Here is a 20,281-nt window from a genome sequence, read left to right on the forward strand (position 1 = left end):
TTACTATCAATAAAATGTTTTTTATATTGAAATTTTTTACTTTCTTAAAACTTTTAAGTTAAAAGAAAGTATATAAAGAGTAAAAAGTTATAGATATTTGGGTGTTATAATAGACAATAATTTTAGATAGACAGAACACGTTGAAACATTAAAAGCTAAGTTACTAAAAACCACTTTTGTTTTATACATAACAAGATACTTATTGATAGCAAAATCCGTGTATTTTATACTTAAATAGTTTACACTAGTCACACTAGATATAACTTGTTGTGCTTGTGCAGCGCAAATAAAACTTGACTCAATGAAACTATAAAAATTTTTTCAGCTAAGAACCATTATGTTTATAATTATGACTTTTAGCGTTTAGCTTGAAGAACTAATTTTGAAACATTGATAAGTTTTATAACACATCAACAAAGTGTTCTCAAAAAAACTTTTACTTACTTAGCTGTTATAGAAGTAGGCATAAATTTCTAGCTCATCAGTGTAGTAAACTGTTGAGTAAGGTATTTCTTTTTATACAGTGTAACTATATAATGTCTTTTGATCAAGTTTTTAAGGGTTAATTTATTTATTGCGGTCAATAAAGTATAAACCAAATTGACCCTATAAATTGACTATTTATGATAAACTCTTTGGTTTTGTTATTAAAAAAAAACATTGCTTTTATGTAAGTTTGTATAAAATTATATCCATAAAATTGATAGAGTTTAAATATTTTTAAACTAATATAGTTAAATAAAAACTTTTATTAACTAGTATAACTAAATTTATACCTTATCTCTACAAAAAATTAATTAAAGATAGTTCATATATAGCTGATGTGAAACCTTTTCTCAAGGTCATTTTAAACGTTGTAGTCAAATGTAAATTAGTTTTAAGACAAATTTACATTTATTAAAAAAAACGTAGCTGTTGAAAGTAGTAAACAGAATCGTAAATTCTATTTTATGTTTTTACTATATATGTTTAGTAATCTATTATTAACTAGTTCATTAGTATTATTTTACAAGCTTTCCTGACTATAGCTAGTAAGTAAACTCAGTTAGTATATGTATAATTGTTCAAGAACTCTAAACACTTTTATAATATTTTCTGATAGTTTTAGATAATTTACCAAAGTTTTCGTTTATAACTTTATATAAAGTAAATCTAAGCCTTTTGTACTTTTATTAGTACTTCTATTGTCAGTATTACGTTTTTACAATTCAAATTGAAACAAAAAAAAAACTCAGTCATAACACTCAATTAAATTAAAAAGTTTTTAGCATTCAAAAAAAATCTTCTGATCTTATTCATATGATGTCCTGTTAGCAAACTATTTTGTAGCTTCATCCAAATTAGATTTACTCATTTTACTAGTGATTTTTATTAGCATTTGTGTCCTAACTTATTTTTAGTACAGCTAAAATGGTATTTATACTTTAAAGTGTGTAGTGAGATTCCACAGTTAAATTTAGTACTTAAAAATTGGTTGTTAGAGTGTAAGTATAAAAATTTTAGATCTTATTTAATAATTTTATTCAGTAATCTAATAACAAATTTCATTTATAGTACACTTTAAAATAGGCTTAAACATTTTACTAATTTTGATCAGATTTTGCTACAGTTTAAGCATATTTTTGTAAAATTAAGTTTAAGCTTTTTCAAAATAAAAATTAGTCTTCACAACTTAATTCAGTATAATAAATGTTTCATCAGTGATTATTAACAACATTTTTTACCTTTAATATAACTTGTTAAGAAATTTCTTTATTTTTTTTATTCAATAGCCTTAGCTTTTTTAACAGTTTTCATTATTTTTTGTTGCGCGTTTAAATATAGTTTGTAAATTTAAGTTAAACCATTTTAGTTATTTTATTTTTCATTGTTTAAAGCAACTAAGGATCACATTATTTTTAATGATTGACTGAGTAGTACATTTTTTTATGTGCAAAGTCGTTAACATATAAAATTGTGTGTTTTCTTCTAGCAAAATACACAAAAACTGTTCTTAAATTGGAGAAATCAATTATATTCAAACAATAAAAAAAACGTACTGTAAATCAATCAGTGATATTTTAAACAATTTAAGTTTGATTCAGTATAGTAAAACGAATGTCTCAACTATAGTACTCAATTTAAGCTGGAACTATACTGAGATGAAAATGTATTATCATTTAAACTCTATGGTCTCGTTTAAACTTTTTTCATTAACCTGTTGACTTAATTAACAATTTATAACTACTTCTGCCCTCTTTTTAGTGAGTTATTTTGAATTGAAGTTGTAGTGTATGGCTACTGAAAACATAAAGTTCGATGGCCATTTGTCAAAATGATTGCAAAGCTGAAATTTAGCTAAATTACTTAGTTTCCAAATGAGTTATTTTATTTTAAATATCTGTACAAACACACTTTCTAAAATTCTATTTTGCTTGATTGCAATGATTGATTATACTTAACTCAGAAGTACTTTTACATAGCTAATTTGTTCTAAATATACTTTGACTTTACTTAAGTATAAATGACTTAAAATAATTTTATTGTTAAAAAACAATTAATTTATAAGAATACCTATTCTATAGATTAATTTTGAACGAGCTGGTAATACATTTTTTAGCTGATTCTAAATAAACAAAATCTTATTGAAACAAGTTATTACTAAAAGTACTTTGTTATACATCAAACATAACAACTGTACAAACTGGTTTCAATGTTCTAAAAGGTCATAAAACTACAACAAAAGGTGTATTTTGTTAACATGCTGCTTAAAATAAAAGTCAAAAATAAAAACAAAAAGATAGTTTCTTAACTCACAAAACCTATAACTTAAGCTTTCAAAATAATGTTTTAAGCAATTTTGCCTTAGAGTATTTAGCATAAAATAAGTTAACAATCAAAATCAATTAAACTTTTTGTCATGTATATACTTTAAACTACTATGAAATATTTCAAAGTTGTTAAACTAACACGAGTTTGTGTTACAATAAATGATCTAGAATGTAATTTCTCAGTTTAAAATATCTAAACTACAAATTTCAGCAGTAGTAAATATAAAATATTTTTGTCTTAATAAATAAACATTATTTTATAGACACTTATAGAAGCATAACTACGTAATTGACTTAAAACGTGATCATTTTAAAATAATTTGTTTTTAATTTTACACTAATGAAAGAATTACAAGATTAACTAAAATTTTACTAGTTAAAATTTGATTCTATACAGTAAAATCGTAAAATAAAACAAGTAATACATTTTTTAGATACAAAACAGCTTGTATATTTACTCTAAAAAACTTTATTTTTAGAGTAAATCAATTACTATTACAAACGTAGCATAAAATAAGTACAAAAAATATCATAAGTTAATAATCCTTTAAAAGCTATTTTAAATTAAAATTTTTAAATGTGAGAAAAAATTAATATGTTTATTCATTACTTTAAACAAGAATATGCAAGGTTATTAACTTTAGTTTTTTTACTTGTTTTTACTTTAATTTTCTGAAACATTTAACATATATAAGAAATTTAAAACCATTTAATATGAAAAAAACGTAGAAATCTCAAATTTTTACCAGAATAAAATCAATATATAACAACAAAAAGAGAATTTAAACTTTTACTTTGGAAATGAAACATTTTAAAGATAAACATAGTAGAGCTAAAACTTTTATAGTATTTTATATGTAAAGGATACTTTTTCCCAGAAACACAACCATATTGTTTACCAGCTATTAAATGGATTTCTAGACATAGTCTTAGTAGACTTTTAGCAATTAATTTTTGTTATTATTATCTATTTGACAGTTCAAAACAAAATTGTATTATAGCTATTTTAAAAGAACTATAGAATATATCTACACAATTTTAGTTTGAATTATAAAAGTATAGTTAATTTTGTTTATTTCAAATTTAAAACAATGACATAAATTTTAAGAGCTTTAGAAATTGAATTAGGGTTTAAAAATTAATTATCTGTATAAACTTTTAAATACCCGAAATTAAACAAAAAATTTTGTGTAGCATTACACAAAATATTAATGAAAACAAAGTCTAAATAGTCTTTGCATTATTTATTCATTCAGGTCTAGTTATAAAACGCAACACACAACAGTATAAATACACAAAAGCTTAAAATTTGTTGTTAATTTCGGACGCAATTATTTTGCCTATTTTTAGTGAAAACCAGTATGTATATAACAATACAATTTTTAAAATAAATCAAGAGGTGTAATTTTAAAATTTAACTTCAGAAAATTAATTTCTTTGTGGCACAGCTGTGTACATTACTTAAGCAAATAATTTATTTGTAGTAGGTAAGCAACTACTATAAAGTTTCTAAATAAAAGCGAGAAAATAAATTAATTGTACTTACTCTTCTAAATATAACAAAATAGAAAACTTTTTGTTCAAGTAAATTTAAGAAAACATCAACAAAAGTTTGTCATAGCCAAAGACTAACATATGTCTAGAGACAAGCTCGAACATAACATGAAAGCAAGCTTCTTAAGTTGCGACTGACGAGTTTCAATAATAACGAAACCCAGGTCTCTACCGTTGGTTGTGGCTTGACCAAAAGTTTAGATTAACTTCAGCTTAAATTAAGATCTGAGTAGTGTAAGTTAACTTTATTTCGAATAGTAATTTTAAGAATACAGTTGTGTGACCGAAATACAAACTTAGTAAATTAACAAGTAAATGTTTTCAAAGTCACCAAGATAAACAGTGACATATACGAAGGTAAAAAATAAACATGACCATTATATATGTAATTAATTAATTTAGACTAAAATTTTTTCTATATTGATATAAACTTTGACACTCTAGACATTTTAAGTTGGTTCTAAAGATTCTCTAAAAGCACAACCAATAATCATAATGTTGTACTTTTAAATCAGAAATAAATTCTAAACCAAACTATTCGGTTAGAATTTATAACTCAAAATACCCTTATTATTTAGCGACATATTCTACACAGAGTACACTGGCAAAATCATTTCTCTACTTAAACCGACATTTTCCCTAACCTTTGTTGGCCGTCGCCGCCTTGCTAAGCTTATAACTAAATAAAACGGCGTGGTCAGTTGTAACTACGTAGCCTACAGGCAACAGAACTGTTTTTCAATTAGAAACCTTAAATTAGATATGGTCCTTGTAAAAGTCTCAACAGTTTTTGGAATTAGAATTGTTATTTAATTACTACAGACATATTTGTAAGTTTTTTCAAAGAGATAGCTCACTTGCTCTTAATTTTTTAAATAATTTAAAAGATACTGATACATTTACTTTATCAACTTTATATTACAGTTAGGAAGTTAATAACTACTACTCGAAATTAGTAAGATATTCACATTTCTTTCACAAACAACATTTTTAAATTTGATCTTAATAGGAATTTTAATTGTTTCTATATATTTATAAAAAAATTATTTGTTAAATTACACGGTTTGCGAAAGATATTTTTTAATAATTCTTTTTTTGGCCTACAGATTAATAAAGTGTTCAACTAAAAGTTTAATTTTCTTTAAATTATTAACAATACTTATAACTGAATCTATGCTTTTAAAAACTTAAATTGCTCTTAGAAGACAGTTTAGGTTGTAACAAACTAATAAGACTTTAAGCAAAGAATAAACTATTTTTTGCAACTTTAAAAGATGTTAACATTTTTTTATTGATTAGGCATAAATAACAGTTTATACAAATTTATTTATTTATAGTTTATGCAAATCGAGCCCCGGCTACGATTAGAGTTTGATCAGGTTCAAATTCCTGGCCAGTTATCCCGTTCAGTTTGCCTTTGGGGTTTTCCCCGAAAAATAACTGGCCGGCTTTTAAGGAGTTTGGTTGGTCTCCCAATGTTTGTAGCCTTGGCAACAGCTCCTGCAAATTGTTAGTATTTTGATAAGGTTAATTTTGTAGCAATAAAGTTTTCAATCAAACGATTTAAACAATTATTTAAAAATATAATTAAAACATTTTCAACAGACTAATTAAACATTACATACTAGTTTAGACTACAACTTAACTGTTTTAATGATTTATCATTAGAATAGTATATTTACTAAACAAGAAAGTTAGGACAGTATTTTTAAATGTTTTAATTAAATTAACAACAAGTAGCACTGGATCTGAAAATTTTCTATCGGTTTAACAAACAATTGGCTATTTATTGTAATATTTAAATTGTGGTCTACTGTCATATTGGAGAGTTTTTGTTAAAAATAACTTTTTTGTGTAATGAAAACTATAAATTAAAAAAACAACAGAAGTTTGACTTAGTGGTTTAATTCTAATCTTTCATTAAATCATGCATTTTTAATACATACATAACTACCAGGGTGGGCGCGTAAGGTTTAAGTTTAAGCTTTTAAGGTTCTATTCCATTTGTACCTATCCAAATTAATTAAAATATTTTTTTATAAAGCTAATGCATAAATCTTTAAAATGATATAAAATATATCATGTTACAGGGTTAAAATTGCTTTTGGAAAATTTTTTCCAAAATTAAAATTTTTCTCTAGGTTTTTAAAAGTATATGATTTCTGTTTTATTTTCATTTTAAAACTATGTTTAAGGTAAACAACTGCGTTAAATGTGCATTAAAAAGATTTGATGTTAAGAAATTTTATTAATCTATACATAGATATTTTGTGGCAAATCAAAATTTTATTACTTAGTATTAAAAAGTTGTTTAGAAATCTTGAATTTTTATTCTCAAATTCCAGGTTTTTCCAGCATTACAGGTTTTTTGGCAACCCTGTATGTTAAGTCATAATAATAAGTCAATGAACATACACAAACTATGCAAGAACGAACAAAGAAGCTAACAACACAAAGCACCCACAGCTCAACACATAAGTTTTAAGTTAGGGGATTTTTTACATGACTAGTTTTTTGTACCCTTTATTAAAATACCACGCGTCGCCACTGATAAGTACCAAATTCAAAAAAGAAACGTTAAAATAAAATTAGTACAACTTGCATGGTAATTAGCAACAAATCTGAAATTGCTTGTTTTATTTACTCATTTCAAACTAGTTTTAAATTTATTTTAGTAAAATAGATTTGTAACTAACGCTGATAATTAAACTCTAGGTTCAAAGAAGAGTTTCCACAATTCAAAAATTTCGGCAAATCACCATGGTGGCATTATGAATGGTGCGTCCTAAAAAAGTTCAAAAAGTTACTTCTTTTGCTGACAAATAAAAACTTAGACACATTTAATGAAGATACCAAAAGGCATTAAACAAATCATCAAATAAAATTTCATATATATATACTTAAACATCCAAACAAAGACCGGAACAGTCACCACCACAATGCAGAAAGCAAAAGTACGATTGTTTATTACAATACAGTGTAATGATAACATAAAGCAAATATTGGGGAAAATATACAATTGATAGACAAATATGTTTTTAAATGCAAAAAAAAAACAGCTGAAAATCTTTTATATTAGTATGGACAACATTAAAATAGATATAAATCCTTGCAACATAGAAATTCTAAGACAATCAACAGACAAACAGATAGACAATAGTGATTAAAATCAGTTGTTGATTTAAAGAATTTATATTTGAACAATCCAACAACAAACATGTATAAAGCAATTTCTAGCACTAATAATTACAAAGAGAATTATTTTTGATCAACTGGTAGAAACTAAGTTATAAGATGCATACAATGGCAACATAAATAACAAAACTGAATTATCAAAACTTATAAGGAGTTTTGTATATAAAACCATACATTATACTAATTAAAACCAAGATACCAACAAAACAGAAAAATCAATAACAATTTTGTGAAAATTTAAATTGCGCTTGCAAATACGAAACAAAAAAAAAAGGGTTGTTAAAGTTTTTGAAATTATTTTGCTGGTTTTCTGAATTTCTTAAAAAAAATATCTGTTCCCTTTTCAGCATAAAATTATATTTAAGGTAAAAATTAGTCTTAAACAGTATAGAAAGATTTAAGATACTGTATAGCTACTTCAATTTTATAACAAACAAAACTTTAAGTAAAAATAATAACTTTTGATAGATAATTTGTATCTAATTAAAATATCTTTACATGAAAAAAAAGATTTAAAACTCCTGGTTTGTACAGTTTTTTAAATGTCTATACTCAAATATGAAAAAAAGTTATACTTTTGTAAGCTAATTCTATTTTTTCAAGAAAGTATGTATTTTCACAGCCTTTAAAAATCCTTGATTTAATATTGTTTTTAATAGTTTAAACATTTGTTGACAAGAAAATATATAACTGTTGACTTTATTTAAACTTTGAGTAAAACCCTGATGAATGAGATTTTGAAATAGGGGCTTTCCCTAGAGAGTAGAACACCTGGACATTCTCAATTTTGGTTTTTACAAAAAAATCGGGTTGGACATAAATATCCTGAAAATTAAAACAGTAATTTTTTTTTTAAGATATAAAAGCATAAATTTTGTCAATTCAAACTACTTTTATTTGAATTTGTAAAATATTTGTTTGTAGAACTAGACATTCGTTATAAAACTGCAACTTTGATTATTTTTATATAAATTAAAGGATTTGGCTTTAGAGGCTTATATGGAAAACTTAAACATCTATGAAAAATGCATACAGTAAGAAATAATAAAAACGCAAATTTTTGTAATAATTATTATGCAAATCAAACAATATTAAAAAAAGTACGGGGTTTAAATAACTATTTTAAATGTAAATTTCTGAAAGTTAAGTATTTTTAAAAGCATTGTGCTATTTGTGAATACAAACATATATAACACAGTTAAAAACTAAATACTGTTATTACTCAAAAATAAGAAAGCAATACACTCAGGTATAACCATAATTATAATATTATACTGCTTTAACTACTTTAATTGGAATGTTATTCAGCTTTTGTAACTAAATACTAGTTTGAGTTACATCAAAATAGGCTGAGTTGAAATAAGTTTCTTTAAAATTAAAAATGATAACAGTATGAGGCAAAAGTTTAAATAAACTACTATTAATAAATCTTAAATTCTCAAATATGAAAAAAAAACAAGAATAAAAAAAAAACAGTCAAGTTAAGAAAATTAGCTTAAGATCTACGAAAGTATCTTAACAAAATTTAAAATAATTAAAACTTTTACCCTACTAAACTAGGGAGCTACGAAACTAAACGTATGTAGAAAGCAAAAGTTAATGCACAAATTGCAACGTTTAAGCAAATAATAAAATCATAAGAGGTCAAAAAAACATAAAACTTACCAAAAAATAAATAATTAAAAAAAATTAATATAATCAGGGTTGCCACAGATCAAGATGAGAAATTTTCCTTTTTACTAAAATTTTCCTGATTTTTCTAAAACAAACTCTTAATTTAAACTTATTGTAAAATACATTACGAAAAACTTGTAACTATCTAAAGCTTTGAATCTTATTTCTATACAGGTCAAAACAACAGCTTTTTGCTAAATTCAATCATCTAACTTCCATAACATCACTTAAACCATCTGTGTATGATTGATATATCTTCAATAAACAGCTCTATCAGCAAAATATAGTCAGACTTAGCATAAAAGATGTAAAACAAACTAAAGCTCATTATATCTAATAATAAAAAATATTTATCAAAAACATGTAATATTTATTGTTCACTTAGTCTAATAGAATATTACCTAAACCATTTAATATAAAATCCTTAATTTATAAATCAACTAAAAAAGAATATAAATAAGTAACTGTAAAAAAATACGTAAAAATTTCAACTATATATCTGTTTTATAAAATATTTCCTCTTATCATTTTGCATAAAATTTAAAACAAATAAATCTACTCTTATTTATTTTAAAAACTTAAGATATTCTACAAAAAATTACAATGGTATATACCTCTCCTTTAACTTATTATTCAAGTTTTAAAAACTTTAAAAAATTATAAGGAGGTATAGTATATACATAAACTTGTTACATAAAATACTAAACTTAGTGCTCAATTATAAAGAACTTAAATATTCACATAAAAAAAAAATTAATTCCTAAACTCTCAATATAAACTTTTGTGTATATATCACAGTTACACTATGCAAATTTCCTTGCCTCAGACAGGGTTGCCAAATATTTTTGTCAAATTTCCTCAAGGTTTTTATAATTACACGTTTTAGGGTCTATTTTTAGTTTAAAATTAAATTTAAGCTAAAAACCATGTTAAATAGTATAACAAAATGGAAAAGATATCTTAAAGGTTCTTTAAATGTGTTTTTTATTAAAAAAATTTTGATGATTATAAAAACTTTTATCTTTATGATAGATTTTTTGAGTCAAATCAAACTTTTAATACTTAACACATTTAAATTTAGTCAAAATTGTTAAAATTTCGAGGATTTTCCAGATTTTTTGGCAACCCTGCACAGATAATCAATACCAAAAAGCATACAAAAACTGCTTGATCAAGTAGGGTAGTTGTTCAATACGTTAAAAGAAAAATTTTGCAGTTTTATTAAGGATATTTTATGAATTTATACCAGATGAAGACATTAGAAACAAAGTAATTTTGTAAACTTCTAAAAAATTTTGCAATTTTTTTCTGACATAATAATTTTTACCATTTGAAGGCTTTAAAAAATAAAGAATTTTGTAAATTTGAACTGCCAATATCTAACTTTTTCTTAAATTTTGTTAAATTTCCTGACTTTTCCTGACCTTGTGGCAACCCTGTCAATTCCACTATACAAAGTATCTTTTTACCAAATGCACTTAATTAGAAAATTTAGGAAAAAAAGTTGTAGAAAATATTGTTAAAGAAATATTTAAAATAAAATTTATCACAATCAAATAAAAACGTTTTTTTTTTTAAACTAATTTACCAATTTTAGCATTTAAATCTTTTGTAAGTACTTTTTGCTTATGCAATATATACAAAACAAGTTATTTATAAATAAAATTTTTATGTGTGAATTAATTTAGCTGTGACTACACCATCAACTAAAAAAAACCTTAACAATACAGATTTTTTGTTTCAAATTTACATTTTACTTGCTTAACAAATTGTTTGTAATGAAACAAAATAAATGACAATTGATTTAGTTTGACAGTCAATTGTTTGAATTCGTTCCAAACTTAATGCGATTCAAAAAGTTCTGACAAATATAATTTTTTTTTGGTCAGTTTCGCCAAGTAGTATTAAAAAAGCTTATTCTTGTTTTATATAAACAAGTGAATATTTATAGGTTTCACCATAAACTAATTAATTGTCATTTATTTTGTTTCATTACTAAAATAAATTATTCTGACATATCAATTTTTTCATGTAAACATTTTATCATGAAAACTAATATTTCGCAGCTAGTTTCTGTGATTATTAATAAAACTTAATAACTAACATTAGTTTTTGTTTTTGTTGTGGGGTTTATGTGAGTCTGTCAACTTGAACTTTTAGTGGGCTCAACATAATTTCCCTTCTTAATGGGTTGGTTCGAGCGTAACGGTTTGCGAACACTGCTCAATACTGGTTTCTTTTTAACTATTAGTTGTTTCTTTTCAGAAGGTTTTTTGGTATGACTTGACTTCGGCTTGTCACCCGATGTAAATTTCAAACCTGAATACAATTTTTAATAAGTTACAACTATATTGTGTTGAAAAATAAGTTGCTAGCGAACAGAGTCACGCAGCTAAAACGTTGAAGACAGTTGTAAAACTTTCAGGCATATAGACTTTTGGGCAGTGAGTCAGGCGGTATAATCTTGATAGTTTGAATAAATCAAATTTTATAAAACTTTAAAATGTTCAAATGTTAATAAAAAATACCAACCCGGGAGCTCGTGCGAGACCTTTGTTACGTCACAACTACCGCCTACCACGTCATAATTGTCACGTGACTTCTATCGCTGACGTGGTACTCCTGCTTGATGACTTCTTGCTGCCCCTCGGTGATGGGAGTTGCATGTCAATCAGGGGCGAATCTTAAATGGTTTGAAAATTTTAAGTTGATTAATTGTATATTAGTATTAGTACTGTAAAGCTTAATATTTTAGTTTACGTTATTTATATATTTTATTTCCAGTAAATCCAAATTTTAGGTATTAAAAATAACTAAATATGTGTTTTTTACATGTATGCACCTTTTTTATTAATAAAATTGCTTCGGTCATATACTTACATACTAACAGGGTTGCGACTTGTTTTTTCCAAATTTTTTCCAGGTTTTCCAAAATTATTCCAGGTTTTTAAAAGTAGACATTTTTGGGTTTATTTTTAGTTTAAAGCTTAATCTAAGGTAAGAAACTGCGTTAATTAATATAAAATCATTGAATAGATAATGTAAAGCTACTTTAAATATGTTTTTTAATAAAAAAAATGTTGATGATGACAAAATTTTTCAATTTATATGATAGATTTTTTGAGTCAAATCGAAATTTTACTACTGAATATGTGAAAATTGTTAAAATTTCCAGGTAAAGTGGCAACCCTGATACTAAAACAGCATTTTTTGATTACAAAGTTATCACTGAAACACAATTTTATATGTAGTTATCAGGTGTTGACATCAACAGTTTATGTTTATTTACCTTCAATTGTAGAATTTTTCACTCTCAACTTTGACGAAGGTTTCGACGTGGAGAATCTTCTTCTGACACATGATTTGATGTTTTTTGGTCACATGATTTGATTTTGGTGGGTTTTTTGGTAGAGGTGGTGGGGGTATTGTGAAGTCGTAATCGTAATTTTCGTAATCCTCCAAATATTCTCCTTTTGGTTCATCTGTTACGTACGTTAATTATTTACTTTATGTTATTTAATTTGATATTTGTATTTTGGGTGCAGTTAAACTTAATAAAGTTTGTCAAATCAAGCTGTATGAAACATAAACTTATTATTTATTTTAAATAAAAGTTATGCTAGAATTGAAATATTGTTTTAATTATTATTTTGCTTTAATAAGTAAATTCATAAAATATATCATCATTAAAATACTACATGATTAGATTATTTTTAATAGACATTATTTTAGGATCATTTTTAACTTAATTCAAACATTCAACAATGAAAATTACTGAATGATGGTGATTATCTTCATGATGCTGATACTGTGGTAGCAATGTGACATGTTTAGGTGCAGTTGAAGTCGTCACAGGTTCACATTTGCAATTTGTGTACATTAGTAACTAATGGTTGGTGCCTAGATTTCACGCATTTTTCCACTACATTCGCCCCCCCCCCTCTTTTGGAAATTAAGGAAGCATTAAAGGATGACAATTTCCTAAAAAGGTGTTTATGCAAAAACAAGTATCATATGTTACTAATTAGAATAAAGTTTTAATTTCAAAGAAGTTTACTAAGTTCAAGGTTATTTAAATGTGAGTCTTTTATATATAAGACCTTTGTTTAGTATAGTTGTTTTTATTTAGGCTTTAAATAAAACAAAAAAGCTAATTTTAATTTTGTCAATATATTTCTAAAATATTTTAAAAAGCTTTTACTTAAACATTTAATAAACTACATACATATTTGATTAACACAAGAAGTTTAAAATCAAATATAATACAACGTTAACAACTAACCTCAATAACTTGCGAATCATCAAAATAAATCCACATGTTTAATTTGTTGTAAAAGAAGAATGTGGAATAATGTTTACGGTAATAACACACCATACCAACTAACAAGAGCGACTTACCTTCGTTCATTGTTGTGTTAAAAAACTGTGTAAAAATACATTAAGTCCGTTGTAAGTGCTAGTTTAGCATGAATAAACAATAAAACTTTTTAACTTTAAAATTTTTAACTCCCACTAAGTACTTTTTCTGTAATTTATTGTAAAATATTAAACTTTAAAGATACATAAAAAGTGGTAATTTGAATTTTGAATAAAAAAAACATATTTACATAATTTTAATAAAAAAATGAATATCTTAAAAACAACTCACGTCAGGCAATCTAATAATAGTGCCAAGCATGTGTAAGAGTTTCACAATTTGATCCTTGCTAGCTTGTCTACATTGCCAAGTGATACCAAAGTGATAACATCAGCATCGTTCATTAGAACACGACGTACTTCACCCGTTAGTTCGGTACCACATCTTGACTGTGTAAAAGTTGTCATAAAACTATTGAACTCGATATATACTGTTAGATAGCTTTAGCAACATTTACAGCATATATTTGATTTGTCTGCTCTTTAAATGTAAGAAAACTATATGGCTGTGTGGTGAGAGATCAAAACGGTTAATAAAGTATATCGAGCTTACTTAGGTTTAATCTCAGCAATATAGTTACGTTTGCTGTCTTTTAAAGATAAATTATTTTTATGTTTAGAAGTTTTTTCACTCTCTATGACATTTTTTGAAAATTATAAACTGAAGTTTCAAAACTTTGTAAAAAAAAGTCATAAAACAGATTTTTACCAACTAACAGGGCAACTCTGCTGATTATTGTAACTATCTGATTTCCTCACTAATCTACCAAACATATTAGCACTAACAGGTTCGCATATACCATATCTTTCCCGAATTATATCATCTTGTTCACTATAATTGTTTGCTTTTTTTAATAATTACTTTCATAGAAAAATTTAAAATAATACAGTCTAAAATTAGTACAAATTATGCTGATGTAGATTTATTACTAATTCATCTTGTTCACTGTAATTTAATTGCTTTTATCTAGAAACAAATTTAAACACATATCTGTAAAATTTCAATGAAACTGTGGCAAAAATTTTATAAAAAATTATTTTTTATGCTTATTTCAGCAGCTTAAAATTTGTTTTTCAAATTAAATACACTTTAAAACGTTAAAACTATTACTTGGATGTGTTATGATATTTTAGTATTTTAGTAACTATAAGATATTTTTTACAACTAGATTATGGTTTCACTAAAAGTAAGAATGAACTTTATTTAATTTATAAATAAATATCATGTGTAGTTGATTCTATGTTTTTATACCCACTATATATCATACATCAAGAATACATACTATATATTTTGAATATTATATTCTTTTACTAAAACTTATACAAAAAATTTTTAATAGTTTTCCATGGATATAAGTTTTGCAAGTTATGTGAAAAATTGTAATTTTATTTTTAATTTATTACCATAAATCCATTTGCACATACCACAATGCAGTAGCGGACACATGATGGACAAGTTCCAGGTAAGCCCAACAGGGACAAACGTACTGTTCAACAACAGCCATGCCAAACTTTCTGTGGGTTATGCAGTGCGCTGAAGTGCCAAGTTGTTGGTAGTATCTGTACCAAGATAGTATATAAATAACATTATAAGTTGTTAATTTTACAATATAAGCCAGTGATTTGATTATTTTAAGCATATCAAGCTAGTTAAAAATTAATATAAATCTTTCCTAAGTCACATCCTGGTATTTTATCTTAAAACATGCTAGTGTCAGCTATCTTTTTTTATGTCTAGTTATCATATTATAACCTCACTTAGTTATTTATATTAATAAACATTATGGGTTCCACCTATGCAACATATTAGAGCAGCACTCTAAATATACTCTTATTATTTAGTTCTACCTACACAATATTATATTTAGAGTTCAGAAAATATTTGTCAACTCATTATAGTTTAAAAAATGAATGTTTTATTACTAATTGAACATTTCACTAAGTTTTTTTATTACAACAGGTTTGACCACAAAAATACTTGATTTTACATAAAAGTATATTTCAAAAGTTGCACAATACACATTTACCTCAAATATATAAAAAACAACATAGCATTACTTTAATATTAGATGGGTGTGAATTAATGTCTAATTCACTACAATGAACTAAAATAAAACTAAATTAAACATCAATATAATGTCTAACAAAACACACAGCAGCATTGTCCATAATGCACACCTTAAATGTGTTTTCCTTCTCAAAAGTGACAGTCAGCACGCTCCTCAGCAAATTGGGTGCTAGAGCTCTGCAATTGTAAGAACTGATCGAATATCTGCTTCAATGCGCAGAACATGCACCTGTGACCTTTCAATCTTTTGAAAGAACGCCTGAACACATCCAAGTGCCATAACACCTGTTAGAAGCATCTTTAAGATATACTACAGATGTTAATTTAAACTTAATTAAAATCATAGCAATAAACCAAAAATGTATTAAAACTACTGTAAGTATATATGTATGTAATCATAATCAAATACAATAACACATGTAATAAATTATCACTTGGGTTTTAAAATAATGTGATAAGGATAAATGCTAAACAAAATGTGTACTGAACTCTAAATTTCAACGCTTTGAGGGCCACATTTGTTTTTAAAAAATTCTAGTAATCAGAGAAAAAATTTATTTAAGATCAAAAAACGTAATCAATTTAGCAATATTAGAGAACTAAAGAGCATTTATTGAATTAAGAGCCTAACTGTCAGTTTGTATTAAATAATTTTAAATTTTTATTCTTTTTAAAACGTATATTTTGACTGAAAAAGAGCTTGCAGGCCTCATATTTTGACTTTAGAGGCTGCAGTTTGCCAACCCCTGGTTTAGGACATGTATAAGTAATTTTATTACTGTTTAAGTCAAAAATCAAAAAACATGTGATTTTTGAGGTTGAAATCAGTTTTTTAGACAGCAACTTATATTTTTGCAAAATTATAGTTTTTTATTTTAGATCCTTTTAAACTAAGCAAAAACACATATGAATCATATGAAGTTATTTGAATTTTACAATATGACAAAAAGAATGTGCTAGTTCCCTACCCCTACATTTTACAGAAAATTTTGAACACTTAGGGTGATTATGACATCATAATACATCAAAAGCAGTAATATGTCTTTAAATATATGTTAATAAGTATAAGCTTTCATTTAAGACATAAATTATAAGTCTAGGACGTGTATAAGTGATTTTATTACTGTTTAAGTTAAAAAATTTAAAAGTGTAAGAAAATCAAAAACTCTTTTGTAATTACCATATCTATTTAAGAATTAAAAGAAACTGCGACGCAACAAAAACATATTAACAATAAAAACATGTGACCACTACCAACAGTTTTGCTCTTTTAGTTTGTACCTACTAAAACTAACCTATTGTACTCTCTGACTTTAAACAATCTCAAAAATTTGTTAATTTGTTTGAATATCATAAGTCTATAAAAGGCAGTTTTATTAGTTTTTTTTTTAATTTTCTGGGACGCAAGATCAAAATTTTGGACCTAAATACCAAAAGGAGTTTAGGCCAAGTCTTGTTCTAGGTCTTTCAGTTATGAAATTTAATTTCTTGGAAAACCTTGTATTGTGTGAGTGAACAGAACTAGCAAAAGTTAAGCTTTTATGCTCAACTTCAAATCCAATGATACTATCATGCATTAATTTACAAATTTACAATTTAAACACATCATTTAATTTCAGTAACCAGTTTTAATATATAGTGGGTTTTTTGGGGTCAAAGCAGACACACGGATAACACTATACTAACAATTTGTTTTGAATAGCATTCAGCAGTACCACCCCAAGCATATTCCAGGTTTAGTGATGACATTTTTCATTAATTTTGGCCATAGGGGAGATAAGCCATGTTTTTCACATGTTGATCTTATTTTATTATGTTTTTTCTAAGCTTCAAGATGCTTTTTATTGTTTTAAAAAAATCAAATTATTTTTTGAGATATTACCAGTCAAAGTTGGGCCGCATAATAGGTTCCCTAAGGGAAGGAAAAACTAAAACAGCAAAAAAAAACATCATTTTATCTAAAATCTATCTCCTCCTACATTTTTCGAACAATCTTCTTCAAACTTTCACACAGTCTAATCTTTATACAATAACAAAAAAAAAACGTTACTTGGGACTTTAAAAACAATTTTGTAAAACATTTTTTTTTTGAAAAAAAAAACACTTTTTTTTTAATTTTGATGATAAATTTTTTATTTTTTTAAATAATTAAAATTTATAAGTAAGGATCATATCCTGAAAATTTGAAGAAGATTGCTTGAAAAATGAAGGAGGAGATAGATTTTTAGTGAATTTTAAAAATCCAAGAAAATTGAACCCAAAAAATTTGCAGTCTGTACTTTGTATCGGAAACTTATTACAAAAAATAAAATATCTCTAAAGTTAAATAATATTTTTGAATTCTATAAAAACTGGCTTGTAGTTTGTACTTAAAGCTTTCATATAGACAGGGTTGCCACTCTTTGAGCCAAAAAATCTTCCCTGAGTGACCAAAAATTTCCCTGAGTAACCTTAAATTTCCCTGAGTTTCCCTGAGTATTTTTCATTAATACAACACTAATCTGTATTCAATTTAATTTTTTTTATTGAAAACAAGTAGTTGTAAACAAATAACAAATAACTTTATTATTTAAAAAATAAGAACTAATAGTACAACATAGTGTTTTTTGAACTACATAAGTAACTAAAAATAAAAAGTTTATTAGAACTTTTCAATGAATAGTTAACAACAACTTTCATTTCTCTAAACTGTTTGATTTTACTTAAGTAAATATAAATTTAAAACTTAAAAAAACTACAATGTTAATACTAAGAATATTGAAGAACTAGCCGCAAGGCTAAAAAAATTCTAAATAACCACTTAAATAATAAAAATTACTACTTTTGAACAAAATATTGAAACTGGATTAACTAAACCTTATTCTAGATCTAGAAAAAAAATTTCCCTGAGATTTTCAAAAACTTCCCTGAAATTTAGAGAAAAAATCAAAACTTCCCTGAGTTTCCCTGAGTTAAAAGAAAAACGCCAAAATTCCCTGAGTTTCCCTGAGATTCCCTGAGTTTCCCTGAGATTTTCTACAGTTTGAAAATTCCCTGAGATTCCCTGAGTTCCCTGAGTTCCCTGAGTGTGTGGCAACCCTGTATAGAAGCTAAAGTTATTTTTTTTAAAAAGGTGTTTACCATAAGTATCATTCTTTTTGACAACATAAACTAAACTTGAACAATTTTAGTGCTTCCTTCATGACTTATACTTCATTATTTTTACCCCCCCCCATTAATTTTTTTTTTTTTTAAATCATTAAAGAACTTACATGTAAATATATATGGTTACGAATTTGTTGGAAAATTTTTGTGATGATATTTAAGTTTTATGCAGATATATTTATTATATATAAATTTTTAATGATCAAATCAAAGTAGTCTCATGATATGATATACAAACAATAGTTGAATAAATAAAATTCCCTACGTAATAACCAAAAAGTAAGTTGAGCACATTACTTCTTTATAGTTCTAAACAGGCATGGTAAAATTTTAAAGTCACTAATTATAGCTGTTTTATCTGTTTACAGGTGTTTAAATCTTTATAGTAGATTGAGAGAAACCTAGAGAAATAAAAGAAACTAAAGTGAAAAATAAGTGGTATGCGTGAGCGCGCTCGAGTTATACTCTTTATTTTAAAATTTTTCAAAATGACACACGCATAAAGCGAAAGAGAGAACTAAAAAAAGAAACTAGTGAGTAAAACAAATGGTACGCTTTAAGTTTAACTATTCTCATATTTCTTCATAATAGTTTGTAATTATTTTAAGTTATAGCTAACTTTCAACTTTTGTTTTACATTTTCTTAAATTTCATAGTTTCTTAATTATTTTTGTTGCTGTAACAACTTTATTAAAATATCAACTAATGATAATTTGAATTATTATGCTTATGAAAAAAAACATTATTTAACACTAAATTTAAGAAATTATTCTGCTTATACAATTTATTACAAACTTATGTTACTAAAGTTTATGACATTAAAAGAATTCGCAACTAAAAGTTTTAAATTAGTTAATATACTTTTTTTTTTTGAATACTAGTGGCTATAATATAAAGCAAAGATTCAAATTTAAAAAGAACTTTACTTTATTTTAAACAACTTTAATGTGTTTAATGAGTAAAACTAACTTAAAAAGAATAAAAAAATTTAGAGATAACTATCTATAATTTACTTTACTTAGCTTTAAGTTTTAAAATTTTTTTTAAGGTTTTTTTGTACGTATAATAAGCCATTAAATAAACTTAATTTTTAATTATTTATGTGCTTTAAGATTTATTTATTCAATTGAAGCTTCAAAGTTTGTGAAAAAAGGCAAACTGGGAGATATTGTAAATAAAAAAATTATATAAACCTTCAACACAACAGTAAGTTATATTATTAACAGCTAAATACTCTAAATATTTTTCTGATGTATAGATAACGAGCTTATTAAATATGTTTATTAATGAACAAGTGCACAACATAAAAAAAATTTTCAAAAATATAACTTAAACTTTTTTTATTGTTATAATTGGGAGTTGTAGCAATTTTACAAAAACATTTTTGATTTGTATAGTTTAATTTCTTGTTAAAATTAAA

General features: G+C 25.3%; 1 protein-coding gene across 4 annotated transcripts; it reads right to left on the bottom strand.

Annotated features, from left to right (window-relative positions):
* Nucleotides 1-5,678: 5,678 nt before the first annotated feature.
* LOC145831796 (ubiquitin carboxyl-terminal hydrolase 53-like) lies at nt 5,679-19,023 on the bottom strand. Of its 4 annotated transcripts, none has more exons than XM_082939138.1 (12): nt 18,969-19,023; nt 15,828-16,002; nt 15,054-15,209; nt 14,367-14,481; nt 13,882-14,039; nt 13,516-13,656; nt 13,009-13,214; nt 12,523-12,715; nt 11,766-11,916; nt 11,338-11,552; nt 7,061-7,149; nt 5,679-5,864 (listed from the first exon to the last, which is right to left on the bottom strand). In XM_082939138.1, exons 3-5 carry the CDS (start codon nt 15,152-15,154, stop codon nt 13,923-13,925), a joined length of 333 nt encoding a protein of 110 aa, XP_082795264.1. In that variant the 5' UTR covers nt 15,155-15,209; nt 15,828-16,002; nt 18,969-19,023; the 3' UTR covers nt 5,679-5,864; nt 7,061-7,149; nt 11,338-11,552; nt 11,766-11,916; nt 12,523-12,715; nt 13,009-13,214; nt 13,516-13,656; nt 13,882-13,922. The 4 variants fall into 4 exon arrangements, with proteins under 4 accessions (XP_082795264.1, XP_082795261.1, XP_082795263.1 ...); XM_082939135.1 differs by having other exon boundaries at nt 15,804-16,002; XM_082939137.1 differs by having other exon boundaries at nt 15,075-15,209; nt 15,795-16,002.
* Nucleotides 19,024-20,281: the final 1,258 nt, after the last annotated feature.

This window comes from Thalia democratica, chromosome 3 (genome assembly GCF_965202585.1).
Source record: "Thalia democratica chromosome 3, ktThaDemo2.hap1.1, whole genome shotgun sequence".
Lineage (NCBI taxonomy): Eukaryota > Metazoa > Chordata > Thaliacea > Salpida > Salpidae > Thalia > Thalia democratica.

Coding starts and splice junctions, on each gene's coding strand:
- LOC145831796 (XM_082939136.1), bottom strand. Junction 14,482..15,053: donor TATGTGCAAATGGATTTATG/GTAATAAATTAA, acceptor AAACAATTATAG/TGAACAAGATGATATAATTC. Junction 14,040..14,366: donor ATAATCAGCAGAGTTGCCCT/GTTAGTTGGTAA, acceptor ACTTTTACACAG/TCAAGATGTGGTACCGAACT.